Source organism: Lissotriton helveticus, chromosome 9 (genome assembly GCF_964261635.1).
Source record: "Lissotriton helveticus chromosome 9, aLisHel1.1, whole genome shotgun sequence".
NCBI classification, from domain to species: Eukaryota; Metazoa; Chordata; class Amphibia; order Caudata; family Salamandridae; genus Lissotriton; species Lissotriton helveticus.
This window is the reverse complement of record NC_136070.1, coordinates 1191567839-1191589552: the sequence shown is the minus strand read 5'-3', so window position 1 is coordinate 1191589552 and position 21714 is coordinate 1191567839. Positions and strand designations below refer to the sequence as shown.

The 21714-nt window shown below is 45.1% G+C and overlaps 1 protein-coding gene across 1 annotated transcript in view; it reads left to right on the top strand.

Annotated features, from left to right (window-relative positions):
• Nucleotides 1-16810: 16810 nt before the first annotated feature.
• Nucleotides 16811-21714, top strand: part of IL5RA (interleukin 5 receptor subunit alpha) — a 188015-nt gene continuing 183111 nt past the window's right edge. Inside the window, exon 1 of the mRNA XM_078662390.1 lies at nt 16811-17851. Within this exon, the coding sequence (XP_078518516.1) occupies nt 16811-17851 (1041 nt within the window). The remainder of the gene's footprint in view (nt 17852-21714) is intronic.

Below are 21714 nucleotides of genomic sequence, written 5' to 3'. Positions count from 1 at the left end.
AATGAACCCTGCCCTTCATATTTATTCAAGAAGACACCACTGTTGAAATAATTTACGATGGCGCCGGCAAGCTGCCAGCGCCATCCTGCAAAAGTTACTTAATTAGCTTCAACAGGAAGCTCCAACTGCTAAAATAAAGCAGGCGCTCGAGCCCCTGCTGTATCTTATCTGTTAGAGCTTCCTGTTGAAGCTAATTAAGTAACTATTGCAGGATGGGCGCTGGCAGCTTGCCGGCGCCATCGTTAATTAGGCGCGCTTGAACTTTTGACCGCAAAATCCGCTCCGATCGCGGATTGCGGATTTTCGGCAAATCCGCGAGAGTTCGCGGATCGCGGATTTGCCGAAAATCCGCAAAATCCGCGATCGGAGCGGATTTTGCGCTCATTTGATATTACAGGATTGTATATGGTAAAACAGCTGGCTTCACATGTCCTCTTGAGTTAAGCCTTTAGCCTGCTTAGTCCATGCTACCACTAGGATAGTCTTGTCTTTAAGGTTGACTTACAACCACCACCATAAGGGATTGTTTGGACTGATACAATGTGCCCACAGAACTGTGGACATCATATACCAGGCCAACTTCTCACAGGGTTAAACTGTTTTCTGCCAGAACCAAGGGCCTGTGCAGATCTAGAGAAGCACAGCCACCACATTTCTGGGTTAACCCGCTCCGGCCTGTGATTCCTGGGTTTCAGACTTCATTTCATCCACCTACAGCAACATATCTAACTTGGACATGATTTCAGTTTCTCAAATACAGTGTAAGGACATCAGGGCAGTGTACTGAGTGACACGAGCCACTCTCTGGTCCTTAATGTCAAAAGATTGGGGATTGGCTTACAATTTATATATTGACAACCTATACTAGTTATAGAGTTTGTTAAGCATTTGAGAGCAAAAATGAAATTCATAAATTGTCAGTTTTTCAAATAGCAAAAATAAAATCAATGTCAGAGTTGAAACCCCTTCTTTTCAATTATAGGAACAGAACTTCTTTGCTGTAACTTACTGTCTTTCTAGTATGGATTGTCAGTTTATTAATTGTGAGCTATTATTAAACCAATTATAAAGCAGACATCAATAGGAAAGAAATGACATTCTTACTATGTTTTTAAAATAGGACTGTATATCCTTTCACACCAAAGAGTGTAGTCAAAGAGCTGACCAGAGAATGCTGGCTACTTTAGGTGGTAATAATCTAATGACAGCCAGCATAAATGCAGCTCCATTTCTCACAGCACTCTAACACTAGATGGATGCAGCAGCGTGACCTATCATACCCTTAGTTTCTGGTAAGAATTTTTAATAACTTAGTATCACAGAGTTTTGATTTGCTAATTTTGAATTTAATGTTAAATTGCTAAACGTATTTCTAGGTTAAAAATGTTGTGAAATTAGTAAATTACTCTCGTAATGCTTAAAGAAATTGCTAAAATAATCTGATAGTTCGCCTGTGAAATTAGAAGATGCAGAGCTTGGCATCCAACATAAAGTAACAACATTATATGAGCTTAATTTATAATATCACTTTTCGTTATCTCATTAGTATTACATAAAATGATTAGCAATGTTTTACTTAGTACTGCATTTAAATAGCTGGTTGTTATAAACATAACTTATTTTAACTGCCTAGAAAATAAGTGAGTAAGTGCATGTAAAGAGAAAAGAGACTAACTAACCTGGTGAGTTGACAAGAGTTTAAATCTGTATACCTTTCTAAAATGAGTGTAAGGTAATATCTTTGAGATCCTTGTGTCAACCGTTCTCTAAGCCTCTTATAAGTTTAACAGATGTGTCCAATGATAAGAGTCAAAATATGTATTTCCATCTCAAATGGGTGTAACGTATCGTCTACATAGTCATTGTATGAAGGGATTTATATGCTTTTTAGACTTTAAATGATGAGTTTAATGATTACAAATTTTGACATGTTCAAGGTGAAATTGAGCTGCTTTTATTTTCCGTCTACTTAAAGGAATCAATAATAGTTATAACAGGACTCCTTTTTAAAAATGAATACTTGATATAATGAAACTTCTTTTGTTTATTATTTAGTTTGTATTATTCTAAAACTTGTGAATAATTCTGTTGGGCATTTGGAAAGTGCGTTTTCCTGAGAAGGGACGTTTGTGCTCTCTGATTCGCAGTCCTTACGCCGTGTGTGCCCCTTAAGGCAATATCTCCAACTTGAATTTGATGTCACTTTCTTGACTTTACTATGAGAGCATCCCAGCAGCAAGGCTGATGTAACCCGGAAGTTGTAGTTCTAAATGCCAAGAAGATAGATCAACTAGTTACATTGTTCAGCTGTGCTCTCCCAGACACTCACAACATTCACTGAGCTAAACTGGTGATGTTAAAGAGGAATCCTCTACTCAGAAACACAAAACCCACATTCCATACTTACTTATTGCTGGTTCTGTCCCTACACTACCATTAGTTGGTTGGTATTGAATTCACCAAATGATAGACGTGGTGATCTGTGTTACGACAAAGTCTTCATCCTCATCCCCAAAAAGTTCCTACTGGCCTCATCTGGCACTAAATGGGGACAGGAACTGAAAGAACTCTGTACACTGCAAAGCCAACAGCTAAAGAGGCAGTGTAAATACAGCATCTTCATAGTACAGGTCCACAGGGTTTGACCTGTATCATCGAGGGTTACTTCATCTACTGTGCTCATGCTTAACTTTACTAGGGTGAGACGGCGTTTAGTATGAAAGCACTGTGAAGAAAGTATTTTCTCACCTATAACAAGCCTTTTGGCTTTTGGATTAGGGCAGAGTCTTTGAAAGGTAGGTGATCAATGAAATGCTGCACTTAGGAGGGTTAGGAAAAGCAGGATAACTCTTTTCATACTCTTGGTAAGGTGCCACTGGAACCTTTCAACTGAATGCTGCCCATACTTGGCACCATGAAGTCCCACAGAAACAAGTGTGGAGCCAGTATATAGCCACCTTCATTAACTCTTGCATCCGTGCGAGAAATTACACCCCTGGCTTTGAGTCATACTACTTGATGTTCTTGAGGAATCCCACACTACTTGTGAACATTTGATTTAGCATCACCAGCAATGGAAGTGTTTCAATCGTACTGATGCTAGGAAGAGGACTTAAAGAAGTATCTGGAGAGGGCATACACGCTCACCGCTCAAGTTGCAGTAAGCGATCTTCAATGTCTATGAAAAAGCCTCGGAGGACAGGAACACTCTCAGGAGACAATGATATCTGCAATCCCTTGTACACGAACCTTCACTAGTTAGGTGGGAGACTGCTACATAGGATGGTACTACTAAATACTGACAGAAAGAATATCAACATACAAGAATATCGAGGACAGAATATCGAAGGGCAGAATATCGAAAGCTAAGTGCATGTAGGGAAGTATAGATTTACTATTCCTAATTCCACATTCACGGACCTTGAAAATGTACGTACCTCGTAGGTACAAGCATGTGGAGTAGAAAATCTAGACTTACCTGTCAATATTTTCATTTAAACATATTGTTCTCTGTCTCTGACTAGTATGAACACCCTGGCCTAAAACGTATATTATGGGCCAGATGTAGTAAAAGACTTGTTGCAAAAAGTCATCACAAATGTGCACTAAATGTTTGCAACCAACGTGTAATTTCCCGGTGTGACCTTTGTAGTAATAGGTCACTTTACACAATTTCCAGATGCAGGGTGTTGCAAAGTGACCAGCCTAATGAATAGTACTAAGACAAGTTGCTATTTGCGACCACCTGGGATTGGCTGCAAATACAGGTATAGTAACATCCAGGCCACTATCTGGGACTTTGTTTTCCCAAATGAGAATTTTTTGGTTCACTTTTAAAGCAGCCTAGTTCCCTTAAAGGTACATTGCTCAACATAGCTACCAGTGTGCTTCCCTTTTGCAAATTAGTTACCACCTCCCTTGCGTAGTCGATAACTTTTCAATGTCGTTTTGTGAATATCAGGATTTGCAACTGCAAAACAAATTTGTACATGAACACAAAGGCTTATGTTATGTGGATAGCAAATGTGCAAATAATTGACACTTCACAACTTACACAGTGGCTGGTAAAAAAGGAGAGATTAAATGTTGTTTGGTTGGCAATAGTATAAGAGCAAAAAAGTATAACTATTTACACGGATGAGGGGTAGGGATCAGAGAGTTTGTACTATGTCACTGCAAATTGTTCAAGCAGCAAGAAATAATAACTTTTACCTAGTTCCCTGACCAAATAGCATAAATTCTGTACTGTTGCAAAATGTCTGTACTATTTGACTGATTGCCCAGTAAATATACTAAATTACATTTTTAGTCTGTGCAGCGTAGATTCTGTACTGTTTGTCCAGCTGCCTGCTAAATGGTGAATTTGTCTGCTATTTGTCTAAGTACTAGTACAGATGCTTTGCTGTTGGGGACAGGACCCACAGGACTTCAAGATGGCTGCAGTATCTTGGAGCTGCGGTTCTTGGATTCTCACCTTCACCTCCAGTAGCTGAGATGCTGCTTTCTGAGGCAGTTCTGATGTAGGTGGAGTTTGTGCCGCACCAGCGAAGGAAAGTGATAAACCAACTAGGTGTGTGCTATCCTCCTCCCCTTATGGCTCTTATCTGTGATGCTGCCTGAGTCCCTTGGTGGCGAGGAAGTTAGAACTGGCTTCTATATCCTGGGTGTGTATATTTTTGCGTCATTTACTTCCACATTTCACCTAATTTCATTTTCCAACTCTGCTTTTTGTATGTATATTGTCAGGTATAAGAAATGACTGAGAATGTATGTGAAAGGAGCAGAATGGGAGAACATAAATTGATCCAGATTTCACAATCTGGATCCTAGGTAGGAGAAGTACCGTCTTCTTTTTTCGACCTTACTGGCTCATACTGACCTGCTGCTCGCGCAAGCAGGCCCTCATAGGTTCAACCTCAGACAGCAGACAGAGCCCTTAGGTTACACATATCTTTTAGGCTTAGACGTCAGACAACAGTTTTGTACAGTGGTGACCATGTCATGCAGAGTTATCAACTTAGAGCATCGAACGCCCTTAGGTAAGTCTTGTAGTAACCAGCATGCCAATTAGTAGGTGCCATCCTGCACCGGACAAATGTTGCCACTGTCTCAGCAATAAGCGTTACAAATTCAACATGAATGACCAGATATCAGATGTTAATATATTTTGGAAGTTTACTCTTTTTGTCCCTGAATTTTCTGAAACAATACACATTTTGCCATCGGATACATGCTTTTCATTTTCATCAAAAATATTAATTTCCTGTAAACGTCCTCTTTCAAATTTCAGGTCAAGACACAAATGTTGCATTTTTTCTCAAACTTTTTTATTGATAACCAGAAAAGCAGTTACTGTGGTACATCAGTATTTAACAGTGTGCACAGTCATGAGTTGGTTGCTAAGCATCTACCCAGTCTGTTACATGGAGATACATCAAGGCATCCAGGGGCTTAATAAATGCACAAACATACAACCATCGACGTTTGACCCACCACTAACAGAGACTTGAGCCTGAAACATGTGGTGGTTAACTGGTTGGGCTTCAGCCCAAATTGCGGTGCAAGACCCCAGCCAAATTAACGCCGTCAAGCAGGGCCATCACCCTCAGTCTCCGCCGTCTCCTTACCAACTAAGTCGCGGTGATACAGACCCCAAAAGCTTTTAGGGCAGTTCCTTGGCGGTAGTAATTCACTATACAGTTCAGATTGTGTATTGCAATAAACCATATCCTTTGACCAGTCTACAACAGATGGCGCCGGCCCCTGAGCCCAGCTCAACGCAATCCTGCTCTTTGCCAACAATAATCCTATATCTATCAATCGATGCGCGCCTTTCTGCAATCACCTTGTGTTACCCAGTAGGGCCAACAGCGGATCAAATGGCAGAGGAACGGTCAGTGATTTCGCTCAACGTTCGAAAAATTTGTTTACAGTACTTTGCAATGGCAGGGCACGACCAGGCAATATGCAAAGACTCAACCGGGCTGGCTCTGCAGCACTCACATGCAGTATCTCGTAGGCCATATCGATGCAGCCTCTCCGGCGTATAATAGGCTCTATTAAGGAATTTCGGGGCATATTTACAAGGGCTTTATCTCTGCTTTTTTGGCTTAAAAAGCCAAAAAAGTAGAGATAAAACTATCAGCCTGTTTACAAGAGGGTGCTAACATGCATAATCGCATGTTAGCACCCTTTTTCCCAACGCCTCCCTTGCATCTCTAAAGAGATGCAACGTGGGTGTCACTGGGCGTACCCCGGATGGACAACCTTGCAAATATCGCTGATGTTCACATTGCAATATTTACAAGGCTGCCCCAACATTTTAGCACACGTTCGTTTTTGGAGAAAACCGCTGTTTTCTCCAAAAACTAAAGTCTGCTAAAATGCAGACTTACCTATCCCTAACATTGGGGTGGATTATGCTGATACGACCCTGTGGGTCGTATCAGCAAGGTTATCGCCGTTTTCCAGGGAACATCGCTTGAAAACCAGCGATGTTCCCTGCAAAACGGCATAACCTCGCTATCTCTGGAATTTCTATCGCTCTGGAGAAACGCGTTGTTAATAACGCGCTAACAGGGCGATACATTCCAGAGAAAGCCAGCGATAATAAAATTATCGGTAAGCACGGCCAGCGATAATTATCGCTGGCAGTTGATAATATGCCCCTTTAAGTGTATGAGACAGAATCTGCCGTTCAAGGAGACACAAATGTTGCTTTTAAGTAGCAGCTTTTAATTTCTAATAAACAATTAAACCACTTATCTCCAAACATCAGCTTTCAAATAAAATTCAGAAAATACCCAAATTTAGCTGTATACTAGTTTCAGTTTTGTGAGATAAGCCATTTTTTTCCTAAACCTTAAATTGCAATTCACTGAAGATACACTGATTTTGCCAAACTCGTTTTCCACCAATAAATACTTACCAGTTTTTTTTAATTAAACTTATTTCATTTTCTGTAAATAAGCCAATTGCATTTTTGTTCACCTTATTTATGCCATGAGAAGTCAGTAATTACAAATATTTGTCAGGAATGCCCACCAGATGGCGACCATGTGTAAAGATTGTCACCAATGACCAGGATCAATGGAATTATGGGCAGGAGAGGCCCAAATTATGTGGCATGGTGGAGTAAATTAGCAGCAAGAAAGGCAAATTATGTGGCACATTTTGTAATAGTATTGCTTTATTATTTGGTAATTTGTAAAGTTGGTAGCACTCTCTGGGCATTGGTTGCACCTCATTAGTGCCAGTTTAACACCCAAATATATCAATAAGCAACAGATAGGTGGCCAGTCCTGCTTTGCAAAGGGCCTCTCACTGCACAGCAACACGTGTCATCGCCTCTTTCGTAATTTTTGGACCGTTCAAGCTGAAAACAAAATAATTTTTTGCTAAAATCTGCAAATTATGTGGCAGATGATAGCATATGTGGCAAATGAGCCAAACCTATAATTATGCGAAAATTGCCACAGTCGCACAATAGCAAAATTCCAGAGTCTCTGCTTATGACATAAATTCCAAAGTTGTACCAGATAGATGGCAAGAATGGACACCATATATTATGGATTCTGCGGCTATCCAAAAGTCGCCACAGGATATGTCAGGAATGCCTCAGTTAGATGTCAGACACACACACAGACACACACACTCTCTCTCTCTCTCTCTCTATATATATATATAGTGTGTGTACGGTACGCGTACCCCGCGATTTTTCTATAAAATGTTTTTTTAAAATGGGCCTTGGGGGTCCCTGTGGGACCCCCTGAGCAGGCCTAGGGGGTCAGGGTGCTTCTACCCTGCCCCCTTTTTGAGTTCTACACGTTTGTTTTTCTGCTTTCTTGTGCCTCAGTCTACCGAGGCACAAGATGGCTGCCAACAATTTCTGTTTTGGAGTGTTGACAGACAGTGGCATCCAATCAGCACGAGCTGCATGCTCATTGGCTTTCAACACCTCAAACCAGGAAGTGTTGGCAGCCATCTTGTGCTCGGTAGACCGAGGCACAAGAAATCAGAAAAACAAACTTGTAGAACACAAAAAGGGGGCAGGGTAGAAACACCCTGACCCCCCTAGGCCTGCCCAGGTGGTCCCCCAAGGACCCCCAAGGCCAAAAAAATGTTTTTTATAAACCCGGTCTGTTTTTTTTCAAATTACCCCCCGGGGGGACCAAATCGCGGGGGCATAGTGATAAAGAAGTGTGGGGGGGCCCCAATCCCCCCCCACACTGCCCCGGGGACCGCCGTCCCCCGGGGCAAAGCAACGCAACCCCCTGGCACATACTGGAGGCTCCTGGTGGGCTAGTTGGCCCCCAGGGACCCCCAGTATACAAGGGGAATTAGTTCCCCCTCTGAAAACGCGCCAGGGGGCTGCGTTGCAGAGAGGTGTAAAAAGGGACATAGCCTCATTACACCTCTCTGCAATGCAGCCCGCGGGCGCATACTGGATGTTCCAGGTGGGCTAGTTGGCCCCAAGGGACCCCCAGTATGCAAGGTGAATTAGTTCCCCCTCTGCAAATGGGCACGGGAGCTGCGTTGCAGAGAGGTGTAAAAATGGTGTGGCCTCAATACACCTCTTTGCAATGCAGCCCCCTGGTGCATACTGGAGGTTCCAGGTGGGCTAGTTGGCCCTCAGGGACCCCCAGTATGCAAGGGGAATTAGTTTCCCTTCTGCAAACGCGCCAGGGGGCTGCGTTGCAGAGAGGTGTAAAAAGGGGCATAGCCTCATTACACCTCTCTGCAATGCAGCCCCTTGGCGCATACTGGACGTTCCAGGTGGGCTAGTTGGCCCCCAGGGACCCCCAGTATGCAAGAGGAATTAGTTCCCTCTCTGCAAACGCGCCAAGGGGCTGCATTTCAGAGAGATGTAAAAAGGGGCATAGCCTCATTACACCTCTCTGCAATGCAGCCCCCTGGCGCATATTGGAGGTTCCAGGAGGGCTAGTTGGCCCCCTGGGACCCCTACTATGCAAGGGGAATTAGTTCCCCCTCTGCAAACGCGCCCGGGGGCTGCGCTGCAGAGAGGTGTAAAAAAGGGTGTGGCCTCATTACACCTCTCTGCAATGCAGCCCCCTGGGGAATACTGGAGGTTCCTGGTGGGCTAGTTGGCCCCCAGGGACCCCCAGTATGCAAGGGGAATTAGTTCCCCTCTGCAAACACGCCAGGGGGCTGCGTTGCAGAGAGGTGTAAAAACATTTTTTTTTCAATTTATATTAAAAATATGTAATGTAATTTAAAAAATAAAGTTTCTAAAAATAAATAATTTAAAATAATGTAGTAAATCAGTATAAAAATATAACAATTAATACATATAAAGATTATCATTTACAAAACCATTGAAATTCACTGAAAAAAACATAGATTTCAGCCACGTTATAGTTAGGAATTACCATTTAAAAAACCTTTGAAATTCACTGAAAGAACCATAGGTTTCAGCCACGTTATAGTTAGGAATTAGCATTTAAAAAACCTTGCAAATTCACTGAAAAAACCATAGGTTTCAGGCCTGATATAGTTAGGAATTAGCATTTAAAAAACCTTAGAAATTCACTGAAAAAACTGTAGATTTTAGGGGTGTTATAGTTAGCTGGACATTTCACTCATACAAAACCATTGAAATTCCTCTGATATAGTTAGTTGTACTAACTATATCTCACGCGCCCGCAATCCACTGCTGATGATGTCACATATTACATCGGGTCCGTGCAGGTTACAATTTGGTGCTTGCATTTGCGGGAAGAAGGCAAGTGCGGCGCCATTACAGGTTGGAGCTGCCTTGTAGACACAAGTTCACTTCTGCAAAGCGGGGCATGCTGTATTCAGGACAGTACTTCCACCCACTTGGATTAATTAATTTGAGCACAACACGAAGGATTTGCAAGTCGCCCCACGAGGGGAAGATTTTGCCGCACTACAATGCCCAGATGGCCTTGCGAAGGACCACGCCCACTGTGGCAGGTAATTGGAACATTATAAATGTGCGCAAAGAAACAGTGCTTTCAACCCTCTCCTGCATGATGCCACTGAAGAAGGGATTTTGGTAATCCTGAAACGCGTATGGCTTAAAGAGACTTTGATTGAGGACTGTACCTGTTTATCGCTTGATGGCAAGTTGTGAATAAAGCATGTGTGCTAATTACTTCTGGTGACTTTACTCCATTGGGGCTTACCTGTTTGATGATATATATATGTATATCTGGACAAGGTGACCATCACGCTGCGCTGCTACTATACTTGAAGCGCTTTTGCTGTAATTGCGCTAGCTTTTTAAAAACTCCTACATTTTGTATTTTCGCTGGAATTTAATTTCTTACCCTCGTTCTTAATAAAGGGATCTTATAATGCGCGGACTTAGCCCAATGGGCATCAAGGCGCCTAATTCCAAATCCAGCTCACGACCAAAACCAGGCAGCTCAACCTGTGTAAGCTCTCGCAAAGCACCACGTTTTTAAAGCCTTTTTAAAGAGCGCTATAGAGGGGAGGACCTTCAGCTCCATCGGCAAGATGTTCCAGAGCTGTGGCGCAACGATGGAGAAGGCCCTGGCTCCCCATCTGGTAAGCTTGAAACGAGGGACAACAAGTTGAAAAAGTCCCGATGAACGCAGACACCTTGTAGGGTGATAGCGAGTCAGCAGATGACTGATAGCGTTCTTAGAACCTTCCTCGAGAGCTCTATAAGTTAGACACAGAATTTTAAAATCAATTCTGTGCTGAATAGGAAGCCAATGCAAATCTCTCCTCGCAGCAGTAGCAGAAGAGGCCCTGGAAAGATCCAGGACAAAACGTGCAGCAGCATTCTGCACAATTTGCAGACGATGTATGAGGCCCTTGTTGGATTCCATGTAGAGAGAGTTGCAATAATCTAACCTGGAACCAACAAGGGCAACTGCAATCTGCTTGCGTGCTTGGAGTGACAGATAGCTGCGGATTCTGTTGAGCGTCTTAATCACGCCCCAGCAGGTCGAGACGGTCCGGTTCACCTGTAGGGACATCGAGAGTGAAGTGTCGAATATCACACCCAGATTTCTGGCAGATTGTGAGGGAGTGGGGCAGGTGCCAAGAGAAGTGGGCCACCACTCACTCGACCAAATATCTTGGTCCTTTCCAAAGACCAAGACCTCAGTCTTGTCGCCATTTAGCTTCAGGGAGTTGGCAACCATCCAATCAGCAACGTATTGCATACAGGACCTGAAGCTAGAGGCAGATGATACGACCGAAGACTGAGTAAATGAAACCATAATCTGGGTGTCATCGGCGTATGATACCACCTCCATCCCCTGAGATCTTACCAGCCTAGCAAGGGGGGCCACATAGATGTTGAACAGGGTCGGACTTAATGCCGACCCCTGTGGCACCCCACATTGCAAGGATGTGGCTGGGGAGAGGTGGTTGCCGAGCATCACTCTCTGTTCCCTATCAAGGAGAAAGGAATGAAGGAGACTCAGGGCCGAGCCCGTGACACCTGCCTCCCCAAGCCGAGATGTTAAGATGGCAGGAGACAAGGTGTCAAATGCGGCCGTGAGGTCCAATAGCACAAGAACAGTGGTCTGTCCCGCATCCACCTTGCGTCGGATGTTATCGACTACAGAGGTGAGAGCAGATTCTGTGCTGTGATGTTTTCGGAATCCATGCTGGGTAATATCCAGATACTCCGCAGCTTCGAGAAAGGAAGAAAGGTGGCAATTCAAGTGTGCTTCCAAAATTTTAGCCGGTGCAGGGAGCAGAGAAATCGGTCTAAAATTTTTCAAGAGACCAGGATCAAGGGAGGGCTTCTTAAGAAGCGGCCTCACGATGGCCTTCTTCCAAATTGATGGAAAAATGCCCTGGGCTATGGCCTTATTCATCACCTCAAGTAGAGGGGGCAGGAGACTGTCCCTGCACTCCTTTAACTTTTTTAGAGGCAGTGGATCCAATGGAGAGGAGGACTTCGTTTTGTCAAGGAGAAGATTCAATCCTTCCCGGGACATAGGGGGAAAATCAGAGAGGAGGCTAGGAGGAGTGGTAGCCAGTGACTCGGAGGAGCGAATATCCAATAGACTATCTTCATCCAGAGAAAGACGTTGAGCCTCTAAGGAAGTATGTATATCAAAGATCTTTTTATGAAAGAAGTCTGCGATGTCGTCACATAGCCGTTGAGAACTGACTACGGGATCAGGGAGTTGAAGGGAACATAATGAATCCGCAATTTTAAACAGCTCCCTGGAAGAAGTGAGTGAGCTGGTCAAATTAGAGAAGTATTTCTGCTTCTCTATTACCACTTCTTGCTTATACTCCCGCAGAGCAGACTTATGTGCCTACCTGTCTATGGGATCCCAGGATTTCCTCCATCTCCTCTCACTACTTCTGCAGCCCTGTCTAAGTAGTCTAAGACGGTCAGAAAACCATGGCGCCGATGGTTTCAGCCGGGCTACATATTGTAGGGATGCGGGGGCAAGATTTTCTACAGCTTTAGTAATGGAGTCCTGCAGATCTTGTGCTGCCTCATCCGCATCTAACTGTCGCGCCTGCTCCTGGCCCTCACTTGCAGCTTAAAATTACCTCAGAGCACCGCTACTTTGCGGGTCCGGGCTCCCGGGGTCACGAACTTAGCCGCCATCTTGGGAGGACATTTTGCACTTCCTGCACATTCCTGCACATCGTGGTGAGCGCTCTAGCGCTGCAACGCCACCAGCTCGCCTACTTAAGGCGAGGAGCTGCTGCCGGTCAGCCTGGACAAGGTGACCTTCACGCTGCGCTGCTACTATACTTGAAGCGCTTTTGCTGTAATTGCGCTAGCTTTTTAAAAACTCCTACATTTTGTATTTTCGTTGGATCTTAATTTCTTACCCTCGTTCTTAACTGTCGCGCCCCCTCCTGGCCCTCACTTGCAGCTTAAAATTACCTCAGAGCACCGCTACTTTGCGGGTCCGGGCTACCGGGGTCACGAACTTAGCCGCCATCTTGGGAGGACATTTTGCACTTCCTGCACATCGTGGTGAGCGCTCTAGCGCTGCAACGCCACCAGCACGCCTACTTAAGGCGAGGAGCTGCTGCCGGTCAGCCTGGACAAGGTGACCATCACGCTGCGCTGCTACTATACTTGAAGCGCTTTTGCTGTAATTGCGCTAGCTTTTTAAAAACTCCTACATTTTGTATTTTCGTTGGATCTTAATTTCTTACCCTCGTTCTTAACTGTCGCGCCCCCTCCTGGCCCTCACTTGCAGCTTAAAATTACCTCAGAGCACCGCTACTTTGCGGGTCCGGGCTCCCGGGGTCACGAACTTAGCCGCCATCTTGGGAGGACATTTTGCACTTCCTGCACATCGTGGTGAGCGCTCTAGCGCTGCAACGCCACCAGCACGCCTACTTAAAGTTCGTCCCTGCGCGCAGCGGATTAGCGCAGCGGGTGCGCCCTCGCTGTGCCTGAGTCGTGCCAGAGTCCTGCCCGTCTGCGCCCATCAGCGCTAGGCAGAGCTAGGGCAGGACTCCCTGGTCGTCTCTACTATGCTTTCTGCGGGTTATTTACACGGCCTGCGGAATAGGACAGGTATGTGTGCTCATAGTGTGCTCGATCCCCTGTGCGGCCCTTATCAGTGCCCTGATTGCTTGTTTGTGCTTCCAGCACCCTCTTTGGTCATTGCCCCCAGGACCATGGGTAGAACCTCTGGGAAAGTAAACCGTTCGGCTGCTACTCTAGGTCTGACAACACTAAAAGTCCTCCACCTTAACGTTAGATCACTAGTATGCCACTATCTGGATGTTTTCTCTATACTTACGGACGAAGAACCGGATGTATTTTTTCTAACTGAAACATGGCTGCATGCCGATGCTACGGCAGCAATCAATCTTGTGCTACCTATGGAGTACACTATGTATACTCTAAACCGTGATTCGAGAGGTGGCGGGATTGCGGCCGTGGTTAAGGCATGCTACCCATGTTCTTGAAAGGCTACAGTTATAGTGGGTTGTGAAAGCGCTCATTTCGCAATCTCTATAAACTCTCAGTTTACCATCTCGGGTCTCCTTATATATAGACCTCCTGGTCCTGACACCGCCTTCCGAACCGCCCTACCGGAAGCAGTTTCTTCCATTTTACCATTCTGGGAGATATGAACTTCCATTTAGAGAATCTGGAGTCTAAGGACACATCCTCCCTAGTTAACCCCTTGGAAGCCTGTGACTTTATACAAAGAGTGCTCCATCCGACCCATAAGGCTGGCCACATCCTAGATGGGATATTCTCTAATGATTCCAGATTAACGGTCGGCCTGCCGGTGCCGATAGTCTGGTCTGATCATTTTGCTGTTCCACTGTCCCTGGATACTTCCTGTTTAGAGGCGAATCCGGGTATAAACAGGAAGTGTTTTAAAAGAAGCTTTAGGAACCTTACGAATGAAACACTGGCCCCTTTTATTCAAGGTATGAATATTACATCTTTGCGGATTGTGGATGAATCGGCCCAAGAACTCGCAGACTCCATCACTAAAGCAGCTGATGAGCTGGCCCCCCCCTCACTCAAACATGTGGCCCGGCATAAGCCGACAGCCCCATGGTTTACGGAAGAACTTAGATCCTTCAGACAAAAATGTAGAAGGAAGGAACGATGCTGGCGTAAATCATGGGATCCCAAAGACCGTGAGGTCTACAAGGGCTTGCTACGAGATTATAAGAACAGAGTAATTAAGGAGAAACAGGACTACTTCACCAACTTAACCTGTTCTCTTACGTCATCTAAAGAGCTTTTCAAGATCGTTGACTCCTTATGCTCACTCCAGCTGCCCGACCCTGTGGCCACTTCACAGGAGCTATGCAATAACATCTCAGATTTCTTCTATAAAAAAATAGATGATATCTATGTGGCTCTTCAATCTCAGAGGAACTCACTTGGGGAGGAGGACTTTTCTAGAGTCCAACTTTTGGAATCTGGGGATGCGGCTGCTCCCCAAGTCTTTAATCAATTTCCTATGCTTTCTCTGGAAGGTCTTAATTGCCTATTAGATAAAACAAAATCTGCTTCCCCTGTGGACCCGGTCCCGTTGAGAATACTAAAGATCTGTAGGGCTACTATTCTTCCTCCAATGTTGGAAATTATGAATGGTGCTCTGGAGCAGGGTGTTTTCCCAGGGGCGTGGAAGAGGGCTATTGTAAAACCCCTCCTTAAAAAGCCCACCCTTGACCCTGGTCTATTGAAGAACTTTAGGCCCATCTCCCTGCTGCCGGCGCCTGCCAAAATGTTGGAGGCTCATCTGAACTGTCATCTGTCCAACTTTTTGGACGCCTCAGGGTTTTTGGATGGGTCCCAACATGGGTTCAGAAAGCTGCACAGCACGGAGTCGGCCCTGACTAAGGTCGCAGATAACATCCGTCGGAAAGTCGACCTTGGGCAGACCACTGTGCTAGTCCTGCTGGATCTTACAGCGGCTTTTGATACCCTGTCTCCCTCCACGTTAACATCTAGGTTAAGGGAGGCAGGGGTAGCAGGTCCGGCTCTGAGTCTCCTGAACTCCTTTTTACATCAGAGAGAGCAGCGAGTGATGCTTGGGGACTACCTCTCCCCTGTTAAGTCTTTGCAATGTGGGGTGCCACAGGGGTCGGCGTTGAGTCCGACCCTGTTCAATATCTATGTGGCCCCCCTTGCAAGGCTAGTAAGATCTCAGGGGATGGAGGTAGTGTCGTATGCCGACGACACGCAGATTATGGTGTCCCTGACCCACTCCGTAAACGTCACCTCGTCCAGCTTTAAAGCCTGTATGCAACTTGTTGCAGAATGGATGGTCTTCAACTCACTAAAGTTGAACGGTGACAAAACGGAGGTCCTGGTCTTCGGCAAAGACCAGGGTATGTGGTCAGGTGAGTGGTGGCCCTCATCGTTAGGCATCTGCCCCACACCCACCGAATCTGCTAGGAACCTAGGCGTCATTTTTGACACTCGGCTCTCCATGGAGCTTCAGGTCAATAGGACAGTGGCCACCTGTTGGGGGGTCATTGGAATTCTGAAAAGAATTGCTCACTATCTGTCCCCACAGGCACGCAAACAGGTTGTGGTTGCCCTTGTTGGCTCAAGGCTTGATTATTGCAACTCTCTCTATGCCGGGGCCAACAAGGGTATTCTACAACGCCTGCAGGTGATTCAAAACGCCGCGGCACGTTTTGTTTTGGCCCTCCCATGGCGGATCTCTGCAACCTTGGCAAGGAAGAGTCTCCACTGGTTGCCCATCCCTTCCAGAGTGTCGTTTAAGCTTCTTTGCCTTACCTACAGCGCCCTGAGGGCAGGCCCGAATGATGCTTTGGGGTCTTTGTTAACTAGGTATGTCCCAAATAGATGCCTCCGCTCTCTCGAGCTTAACCAACTGGTAGTCCCGCGCGCCAGGATGGCGAGATGGGGGAGCAAAGCCTTCTCCATTCTTGCACCACAACTGTGGAATGCTCTCCCCTTAGAGATAAAATCACAGCCTTCACTGGATCTCTTCAGGAAGGCATTGAAAACTTGGTGCTTCATTAAAGCCTACCAGTGAGCTCCTGGTTTCTGTTTGCCGTCAGCTAGTTTTGGAGTTAGGCGCCTTGACGCCCATTGGGCATAGTTGCGCGGAGATAAATAACTTTTCATTCATTCATTCATTCCTTGGCCCTTAAATCGGCGAATTTAAGTATAGTGGGGGATCTTAACCTTTATCTGGATTCTCCTTTATCTGCTGTGGCGAGTAGTTTTCTTGCAGACTTCGAGGCCTTACAACTGCACCAGTATGTTACTCATCAGACCCATGTAGGCGGCCACTTATTGGACCCTTTCTTGACGAACCTCACTAGTGTTGTTTCTTGCCCACCTAAACCTATGGCTTGGACCGATCACTATTTGATTGAAATACAGATTTCTTTGATTGGGGCCCCTTTCAAAAGTACGATTCCTGCAATTTTCAAACGTCCCTGGAGGAAACTGAGGCTGGCCGACTTTCATCAGCTTTTGGTGCAACACCCGCCAGATCCTCCTACAGACGTCTCCTCGGGGTATGATTACTTCTGTGACTGGCTGACTCAGGCATTGGATTCTCTGATTCCAGCTGGATGGAGTAAAACTCGCCCTGGCCCATCTAGTCCGTGGTATGACGACTCTTTGAGGCTTCTTAAGACGGCATGTAAGAGGGCAGAAAGAGCCTGGCGCAGGACATATGACTCTGTCCTCAAGCAGAGTTACCAGGCCATTATTAAGCTCTACCATCGTGCAATCTGCAAGGCCCGGGCCTCCTTCTACGCCTCAGAATTTAAGAAAAACCCCAATCCCACCAAACTTATTTTTAAAGTCATTAAAGACCTGACTAGTAGGAAACAAGCAGGCATGGAACAATGCTCTCAATCCCATTGTGAAGAGCTAGCAGCTTTCTTTGTTGAGAAAGTGGCGGCTATCTACCGGTCTTTTCCTTCTTCAACGAGTCCAAATAGTGATTCATGTCCCACACATCTGATTACTAGGCCGCTCTCATTAATACCTGAGCCATCGCAAGAAGAGTTCAAATCTTTAGTCTTGAAAGTTAAATCAGGGTCACCCGCGGACCCTTTGAGACCTGCACAATTTAATGAATCTGCTGAATTCTGCCTTCCTCCTTTGCTTGACCTTGTCAGGTTATCTTTTTCCTCTGGGATTGTACCTGTCAAATGGAAGCAGGCCACGGCCATCCCGATCCTAAAGAAGCCTACTCTAGACCCGACTAAGCCAGAACATTATAGGCCCATCTCTCTTCTCCCCTGGATCTCCAAGCTGGCTGAGGCCCATGCCAACAAAATCCTATCTTGTCATCTACAAAATCTGGGCGTCTTAGATCCATCTCAGAACGGCTTCCGCGCAGGCCATAGTACAGAGACAGCTCTGTTAGCGATGGTAGAACATCTGCGAAAGTTGTTGGACTTAGGGCAGACGGCGGCACTGATCCTTCTGGATCTCAGTGCCGCTTTCGACACTGTTTCCCACACTGTCCTTCTCCAACTTTAAAAGAGGCTGGTGTGGAGAGCACAGCTCTCGAATGGTTTCGCTCATTTTTGGCTGAGCGCACTTTTAAGGTTTCTACTCCTCCATTCGAATCTGTTTCTTGCCACATCCCTCAAGGGGTCCCGCAGGGTTCGGCACTTAGTCCGACCCTGTTTAATTTATATGTGCAGCCGCTAGCTGCTGTTTGCTAAAAAATGGGGTTTAACCATGGTGTCATACGCTGATGACACTCAGCTAGCGGTGGCACTAAATGGGGACACAATGATTGAAGCCTCTAAGTTCCAGGCAGCCCTTAAGGACGTGGCTAGTTGGATGACAGATAACTGTCTCCAACTTAATGCTTCTAAAACCGAAGGTCTAGTCCTGGGCAAACAGGCTCATTTATGGGGAGACTGTTGGTGGCCAGAGGAATTGGGCCAAGCACCTACTCCGGTGACAGAGGTAAAGAATCTGGGCATTTGGCTGGACTCAAAGCTATCTTTTACCCCCCAATCCGAAAAGAGTTGCGGGGACCTGTTTTGGGGCTCTTCAGAGCCTTAGACCTATTTTTAAGTTTTTTGATGCCTCTACTAGGCAACTCATTCTCCAAGTTGTGATTTTGTCCAGATGGGTCTATGCCAGCTCCCTTCTCCTAGGTGTGAACCAAGCTGAACTGACTCGGCTTCAACGCGTGCAGAACGCGGCAGCCAGAATGTTGGTCGGCTTGCCTAAATTTTGCTCTGCTAGGCGTACCATCTCCGATCTACATTGGCTGCCCGTTAGGCAGAGGATTAAGTTCAAAGCCTTGTGCTTGGTGTTCAAGATCCTAAAGGCTGCCTTGCCCCCCATTCTTGCTCAAGCTATCTCCTATTACACCCCGGCCAGAGCATTACGCTCTACTGGTCAATTCTTGGCTAAGATTCCTCGCTTTAAAAAAGGCAGAATTGGCGGCCGTTCTTTTGGTGTTCTGGCAGCAAAACTTTGGAACTCACTCCCTGTTAACATCCGTTCCATTCCCGACCTGCTGCCTTTCAGGAAAGCCGTGAAGACATTTCTCTTCACCTTGGTTTAATAGTATTCTGTTTCTGGTATGGTCCTCCACTGTGTTGTGTTGTTCTGTCCACCATAGCGCTGGGACGCCGCTTGGCAGTGGCAGCTACGCGCTTTACAAATAAAAATAACATATATATATATATATATATATATATATATATATATATATATATATATATTCCACACTCCTTCACTTCTCAGTAAAGAAAATAGGCGCACACCTTCTGAAATCCACAATTAAAGTTGTTTTAATTCATTTAGCACGAAAGCAGATGTCCTACGCGTTTCGATGCTACAAGCATCTTGCTCACGATCAACTTCCCACATTTTTTTCAAACATTTTAAACATTCAAAACAATGTGTGACATCATTTCCTTTGTTGTGATACCGAGCATTGTGGTTATTGTAGTTTTAATTTAAAAAGAGTCTCTAGGGGAGGAATTTTTTCCTCTAAATCACATTTGAAAATTATTTTAGTTTTGTGATCTTTACTTAGAACAAACCATATTTGAGTTTGTTTTATGGTGTTCATTCTTTAGTAAGTCCAAAGTAATTTTAACTTTTGACTTTGTTTTTCATGTTTTCACCCCTCTGGTGGGGTTTGTTCTCTCCCATTCAATTCATTTTTATGGAGTTACATCTTTTATTCAAGGTTAAAGATCTTTTATGTTTTGTCATGTTTAATGTTCCCCTCTCATATTCTCATTCAAGGTTGATGTGCTTGATGTTTATGGTTCTTGTTCTTTGTTGTTTTTATTTTCGATTGCTCGTTTCAAACAATCACCTCTGGGTTTCTCATTTGCCCTTTTCCAGCATTTTTCCACATTTCCTTGATTGTATTTTCGGTTTTTGAATCTTCTTTTCTTTAGTGAACCCCGGCAACATAGACCTAGGTTTGTCGCTGGTAATGAGAGATCCTGAACCTGTTCTGTAACATAGAAGGGGCCCAAAGCATACCCTTATAGCGTGCACAGGGCTACTGCCCGTGCGCTTGGTATGTCATATAAAGCAGTGGTGGCAAAGCACAGAGTTTTATCTTTAATGTGACCAGACCTTTTACTCTGTGTCAAGAAGAAGTATAGACTTCTGACCGCTTTCATGCCAGGTTCCACTTTGGATGTGAACTCCAGATCATACACCGACATTCTGTCTGCATGTTGACTTTGTGTATGTGTAATTGGTGTGCAACACGTGTGAGGTAGTAGTACTCTGGAGGCTATTCATAAAGGTAAATTTACATATGTAAAGGTACTCACATGTAAATCAACCCTCATAAATGTATTATTTATAAAAAAAAATACTATTTATTCAATTTTTCACACAATAACTGACCGGTCATACATAGAGTTTAACAAGATAATACCATCCAGCTTGTTTCCATTATACATCTGAGTTCTGTACACATTTTGCATTTATTTATGCATTTATGGCATAGCAGTATACTTAGCAACATACATAGCTAGGGTGTTGCCCAATTGCCAATTTTACACTTCGCTACTGCTGTCAGATCCATTATCCTGTTCACTTTAATTTCCTGTTGGGTTTAACCATTCCCTGCATAGCTCTCTCCAGATTGCAATGTCCTCCTCTAACTTCTCGTCCTTACGACAGACTTTCAAATGTGGATCTTCCGCAAAGGACAACTCTCCCACATCCTGTATCCAGCTTTTGGAATGTTGGGGCTCGTTAACTTATCCAGCATATACCGTATTTTCCGGCGTATAAGACGACTTTTTAACTCATGAAAATCTTCTCAAAAGTCGGGGGTCGTCTTTAAGCATGGGCGGATCTAGCGGATCTCGCGTACGCGAATTTGCGTATTTACGGATTCGCAATTCGCGACAATCCGCGAACTCTCGCGGATTTGCGGATTTTCCCGTTTTTTGTGTTGGCAAGCGTTTGCGCGGATTTTGGGACAATTTCGCAATTGCGAACTTACTTTTCGGCTCGCAACGGCCGCGACTATGTTGTTTCTACGTCTGGTTTATCATCACAGGTTCACAGCACCCTCTGTTTCACCACTGCCACCCTCTGGGACACCCATGCCACCCTCTGGTACATCCTCACTGCCACCCATTAGGTTTGTTTATCACTGTAGTTTATGGGGGTTGAAAAAAGCAAGCACACCTCCCCTACTTCAACTGCCATGAATTAATTTGGGGTTGATTAATGTGTCAGTTATTTTGAAAGTTCCAGTCTGGCTGGCACCTGCTTCCTTCCTTATCTGTAATTTGCTTCCTGTTGCAGTGCAAATTTTTTTCACAGGACCTTTATGGTCTACTTGTAGCTATTCTATGAGCCTGCTGTTTGGGTCATAGCAGGGTCATAGAATAGTTGCAAACTCTGGAGGGGCCCCTCAGGAAGCACTAGAGTGAATGTTACTAATGTTAAGTTTGAACTTTTGCACCTGCTCATTGCTTTCAGTTTAGCAAAAATCGTTTTTTCTGCAATTTCGCGCGTTTTTTGGGGCGCGAATCCGTGCGAGATCGATTTCGGAAGCCGCGAATGCTTGCGAATACACTAAATTTTTCTTTGCGACGTGTATGTTCGCGTGATTTTGTGCGTGTTCGCGAGGGGCTTGTAGCTATACGTTTGCCAAGTTACCCTAGCGGTCGTACACGGGCGCGGCCATCTTGTTTGCGTGATGTAATTCCGTTTCCGGCCGCTATGTGTAATCTCGCAAACTGTGCTGCTCGCTAGTACAATTTCGCGTGTGCTCGCGA